This window comes from Genypterus blacodes, unplaced genomic scaffold, assembly GCF_046128005.1.
Source record: "Genypterus blacodes isolate CSIRO-AG114 ecotype Tasmania unplaced genomic scaffold, CSIRO-AGI_Gbla_v1 ptg000134l_1, whole genome shotgun sequence".
In the NCBI taxonomy this organism is placed as follows: Eukaryota; Metazoa; Chordata; class Actinopteri; order Ophidiiformes; family Ophidiidae; genus Genypterus; species Genypterus blacodes.
Genome location: NW_027466936.1, coordinates 59,409 through 65,000, shown reverse-complemented (window position 1 = coordinate 65,000; position 5,592 = coordinate 59,409). Strand labels below are relative to the sequence as shown.

The 5,592-nt window shown below is 46.2% G+C and overlaps 2 protein-coding genes across 2 annotated transcripts in view; both read left to right on the top strand.

Annotated features, from left to right (window-relative positions):
• LOC143011500 (uncharacterized) overlaps window positions 1-2,266 on the top strand; it is a 2,598-nt gene extending 332 nt beyond the window's left edge. Inside the window, exon 2 of the mRNA XM_076164390.1 lies at window positions 316-2,266. Coding sequence (XP_076020505.1) covers window positions 316-1,772 — 1,457 coding nt within the window. The 3' untranslated portion in view covers window positions 1,773-2,266. The remainder of the gene's footprint in view (window positions 1-315) is intronic.
• A 458-nt stretch (window positions 2,267-2,724) lies between these two features.
• On the top strand, window positions 2,725-5,271 carry psmb4 (proteasome 20S subunit beta 4). Its single transcript, XM_076164426.1, has 8 exons — window positions 2,725-2,884; window positions 3,315-3,441; window positions 3,532-3,611; window positions 3,880-4,026; window positions 4,114-4,195; window positions 4,438-4,554; window positions 4,855-4,943; window positions 5,139-5,271. Exons 1-8 carry the CDS (start codon window positions 2,763-2,765, stop codon window positions 5,149-5,151), a joined length of 777 nt encoding a protein of 258 aa, XP_076020541.1. The 5' UTR covers window positions 2,725-2,762; the 3' UTR covers window positions 5,152-5,271.
• The last annotated feature ends 321 nt before the right edge of the window (window positions 5,272-5,592 follow it).

Here is a 5,592-nt window from a genome sequence, read left to right as displayed (position 1 = left end):
TCACACTGACCCGCAGCTACGGACGTTAGAGGTTCAGTGTCTTGCTCATCAGCGCTTCGGCAGTTCTCCAGGAGGAGCCCGGAACCGAACCAGGAACCAGCAGATCTGCTCTACTATCCAGAGCATCCAGCATCTTGTCTCCTATGTGTCTCACCCTGATACATTGTAACCTAACCTCCATGAGAGCCTGCACCTCCTCTTACACTGCTCTATGGAACAGTAGCTTACTCTGTTCGAACTGGGGTCATGATGAATAATCCAGATCATAACTTAGAGCATCTGTAGCATAATGTGTGCCTGTGACTGTTCCCACAGATGTGCAGAGGAAACCAGAGCAGCCAAAGCTTCCTCACATCAAGGAGGAGCAGGAGGAACTCTGGAGCCTTCAGGAGGGAGAGCAGATGCCTGAGGAGGCCAAGATAAAGGTCTCCGCTCCTGTGCCTGTGAAGAATGAAAGTGAGCAGGAGGAAACTCCATTCTCTCATCTTCATCAAGGCCGGATGAGGAAGAGCAGAGAACCAGAGCCTCCAGCCAGCTGCTCCACTGAACAGATGAAAACAGAAGCTGATGCAGAGGACTGTGGAGGACCAGAACAAGACAGGACCTTAGATTCAGGTAGTGAGGACAAGAATTCAGACTCTTCTGAACCTGAGACTGACGACAGCAATGACTGGCAGGAGACCAACGCACCTCAGTCAGGGTTCAAGACTCTGAGAAACAAACAAGGCCCACTAAGTGATCTGAGAGGTGACGATGACAAGAAATCTTTTGTCTGCTCAGAGTGTGATAAAAGCTTTGGCTCCAAGTCTGCTCTGACCAGGCACATGAGAAACCACACGGGAAAGAAACCGTTTATCTGCTCAGTTTGTGGAAAAAGTTTCAGTCGTAAAGAACACGTCCTTGAGCACATGAGGATTCACACCGGAGAGAAACTGGAAAGATTTGTCTGCTCGTTTTGTGGTAAAGGATTCACTCGGAAAGTTCACTTAACTGGTCACATGAGGGTTCACTCTGGAGAAAAACCTTTCAGATGCTCAGTTTGTGGCAAAGGATTCACTCAGAAAGCTCACATCACTGTTCACATGAGACTTCACTCCGGAGAAAAACCTTTCAGCTGTTCAGTGTGTAGTAAAGGATTCACACGGAAAGTTCACTTAACAGTTCACATGAGGCGTCACTCTGGGGAAAAGCCGTTCAGATGCTCTTTTTGTGACAAAGGATTCACTCATAAACCAAACTTAACTGCTCACATGAGACTTCACTCTGGTGAAAAACCTTTCAGATGTTCGGTTTGTGATAAAGAATTCACTCATAAATTAAGCTTAACTATTCACACAAGGCGTCACTCTGGAGAAAAACTCTTCAGCTGCTCAGTTTGTGCCAAAGAATTCACTTATGAACAAAGTTTTACTACTCACATGAGACATCACTCTGGAGAAAAACCCTTTAAATGTTCTGTTTGTGGTAAAACATTCACTCAGAAAGGACACTTAAATGCACATATGAGAATTCATTCTGGAGAAAAACCTTTCAGCTGTTCAGTTTGTGGCAAAGGGTTCACATATAAATCTAACGTTACTTCTCACATGCGTCTTCACTCTGGTGAGAAGCCGTACAGATGTTCAGACTGTGGTAAGAGATTCACTCATAAACCTAGCTTAACTCTACACACCAGACTACATTCTGCAGACGAGCCGCTCAGCTGCTCGGCTCGTGGTAAAAAAGTCCACATCCACTCCAACAATGCAGGAGGTCAAAAAGGACACAGGTGATGAAAAGACACTTTGTATGTACTGCTGAAGCGTGTGGGAGGAAGTACACAGTTAGTGCTGTAATGCTGTGTACTTGACATTTTTATGCTTCTATGTTCTGTTATGAAATTATTATTTCAGTGCTTTTGTTACATAGTTTTGGTACTTTTCTACGCTACATGATAACTCATTGTTTCTGTGACGGCAGCAGATTTGATTGATAATAGATTTGATGTGATTGTTTCACTTGTGAGCAGCTTCCTGCTCTCTACAACGTATCCCTTCAGAAAGGGGAGGGGGGGGGGTCTTTAGGGGTGACATTGTGACCCTCCTTTGCTGGATCCAGCCTGAAGCTTTTGCACACTCTTCTCCTGCAAAGCTTCTATATGTGCCTACAGGGGGCGCTGTGCCTAAGCCACCAAATTCATCCACATGTCACACATTTCCCAGTTCCGTGTACATTTATGTATGGAATGAGATTTTGTTGAAATAAAGGAAACCCATGCATTACATTACATTTGTGGTGTTTGACGTCAAATGAGTTGCAGTTTGTCAGTTGAAGAAATCTATACAGATTGTGCAATGCAGTAAAACGAGTTACATTACAGAGCAATCTAGATGTGTAGGTCTCTCTCTCTCTCTCTCTCTCTCCCTCCCTCACACACGCACACACACGCACACACACACACACACACACACACACACACACACACACACACACACACACACACACACACACACACACACACACACACACACACACACAGAGGAGTGATAAGTACGTGTCCTGGCAGTCCCGGGTGTGTGTGCAGACATTTTGTTCAGAACTTTATTTTGGACCTTGACCGGATGTGATATCCCCTGCAGTAGCTCTTCTCTGTGTTCTTCTGTGCTTCTCTGCATTTTTAAACCAGTGAGGGCGGGGCGGGGCGGGGCGGGTTGAGGGGCGGAGCCGCCGCGTTTGCTCCAAAGAGACAGAAGCCACGACGTCACTTCCGCCTCGTATTCAACATGGAGTCTAGTGGATTGAAGCTTAATTTTTGGGAGAATGGACCAAAGCCCGGACAGTTCTACTCTTTCCCGGGAAGCGGTAGCGGGCCGGCGGCAGCATGTGGGCCGGTCAGACACACTCTGTAAGTAACCGCCGCCTCCCGCCACCCTTAAAGCCCAAAGTTCGCCTCCGCTTTCGGTTTGAGCTCCGCTCTGTGCTGCATCATCATGGACGAGCGGCTACCTGATGCTAAGCTAACCTACTTACAAAGTGTTTACATGCTTTAAACTCCTGACCACCCAGTACGGATTCAGTCAATGAAGTGATGATGAAGAAGAGAACCGCATTAAAGCCGTTGTGCAATGAAATACCTGTTTAGCTGACTCACAGTTAGCAGCTAGCAACGCAACGAGTGACGCTGGTCTGCGTCACGTGACTTCATTTAGCGACGAAGAGCGAGAGTTGTAACTTGTAAACTCAGTAGTTGTGAGCAGTGAAGGGTTAGGGTTAGTGGTAGCTATGGTAACATCTGACCCCCCCCCCCCCCCCCCCCCCCCCCATCCCTCACTCAGTAACCCCATGGTGACCGGGACCTCGGTGCTCGGTGTGAAGTTCACCGGTGGCGTCATCATCGCAGCGGACATGTTGGGCTCCTACGGCTCTCTGGCTCGCTTCAGGAACATCTCCCGTCTCATGAAGGTCATTATGAATACATGAACACTGGCTCAGTCAGTATACAACATGTAAGAGTGTACACTGTGCTGATGTGTTTGTGTGTGTGTGTACCAGGTGAACAGCAGCACCATCCTGGGAGCTTCGGGAGATTACGCAGACTACCAGTACCTGAAGCAGGTCATCGAGCAGATGGTGTAAGCAGAGCCACTCTCCAGCTTCTTCCTCTGTCTCCTCCACTCTACAGACGGGAGGCTCTGAAGCTCCACTAACTCTTCTCTCCATGTGACTTTAAACTTCAGTTCTGTTCCATCTGTACCTTCTCCAGACAGAGGGTTCTTGGATCATTGTTCCTCTTTCTCCCAGATATCATCACAGCGAAACATACTTTACTTGATCCCCTAGGGGAAATTACTTTTTTTAATCACTTATGTTTCTATTCTATGTCTCCTATGTCCCCCTCAGTATTGATGAGGAGTTGCTAGGCGACGGTCACAGTTACACTCCTAAGGCAGTTCACTCCTGGTTGACCAGAGTGATGTATAACCGCCGCAGCAAGATGAATCCTCTGTGGAACACTGTGGTCATTGGAGGTTTCTACGGCGGGGAGAGGTCAGCACACGCTCACTTCACACGCAACTGCTTCCTGCCTGTGTGACACATGTGCATGCTCATCATTTGGACTTCTTGCTTCTCTAGTTTCCTCGGTTACGTGGACAAGCTGGGTGTGGCCTATGAAGCGCCCACTGTAGCCACTGGGTTTGGGGCCTACCTGGCACAGGTGTGTGTGTGTGTGTGTGTGTGTGTGTGTGTGTGTGTGTGTGTGTGTGTGTGTGTGTGTGTGTGTGTGTGTGTGTGTGTGTGTGTGTGTGTGTGTGTGTGTGTGTGTGTGTGTGTGTGTGTGTGTGTGTGTGTGTGTGTGTGTGTGTGTGTGTGTGTGTGTGTGTGTGTGTGTGTGTGTGTGGAGTTAATGTGGTTCTGTGTGTGTGTGGAGTTAATGTGGTTCATTGTGTTTGTGTGTAGCCCTTGATGAGGGAGGTGGTGGAGAATAAAAAGGAGATAACCAAACAGGAAGCTCGTGACCTGGTGGAGCGTTGCCTCAAAGTGCTGTATTACCGTGATGCTCGCTCATATAACAGAGTGAGTTTGTTTCCCTTCACATTTTGCTGACTTATAGCCCTTCATCATCTTCATCTCCTTCACATGTGACCTCTGTTTGTTCCTCTGTCAGTGCGTCATTCTTTTTTTCTTGAAATATTTTCTCTTTGTTCTAGCAAATCTCACTTTATTCTCAGTCTTTGTAGTCTCAAGTTTTTTTAATTCTATTTTGGGCATTAACTATTTTTAAATACAATTACAATTTTCAGTTAGATTTAAAGAGGCTAAATGTCTCCGATATGATTAGGAGCATCTGTTTTTGATATGATGTCTGATTCACAGCATGAGATGGCCATTGTAACAGCAGAGGGTGTGGAGATCGTCGGCCCTCTTTCCTCTGAGACCAACTGGGACATTGCTCACATGGTCAGGTGAGGTCAAAGGTTATGCTGGCTCGGTGTCCATGTAGCCTCTGGTGTAAATCTCAGCTTGCAGCAAATGATGAGAGCTGTTCTGTCACAATGTGGAGATAAACGCTCCATGAAATGTCAAATCACACAAAACTCCACTTTGGAACAGTCGGCACATAAATTAACCTTCATGAAATGTTTCTTGTTTGTCTGCAGCGGCTTTGAGTGAAGAAGAGCTGAGACGGAATCCTGCTGACCTCAAACACTCTTAGTAACCTTTTGACCCCAGTTTAGTTTTTGTTGTTCATTGCCACTTTTGTATCATGAAAAATAAATATGATGTCCAGTTTTTGTCTGTGTGTTTAAGTTCAATGTAACCTACGTTTGTGTTTTTATGGAACCTGAGAGGATGAGCAAAATCATATCTTTTTTTTTTGCAAGATAAGATTCTTCTCATCTCAACACACAAGTTGTTTTCTTGAGGAAACGGCGTTTTCACTCTCCAAAAAAGGTCTTGGTTTATATTTTCAGTATGAATGCTAGAAGCCTTTTCAGCCTGCAGGAACAACAGAAATGTGATTTGCTGATTGGCAAATTCCTGCTTCCGTGCTGTGAAGGATGAGAATTCCACCAATGATCTCAGAATAGGAACAGCTCACATCGTTTTATT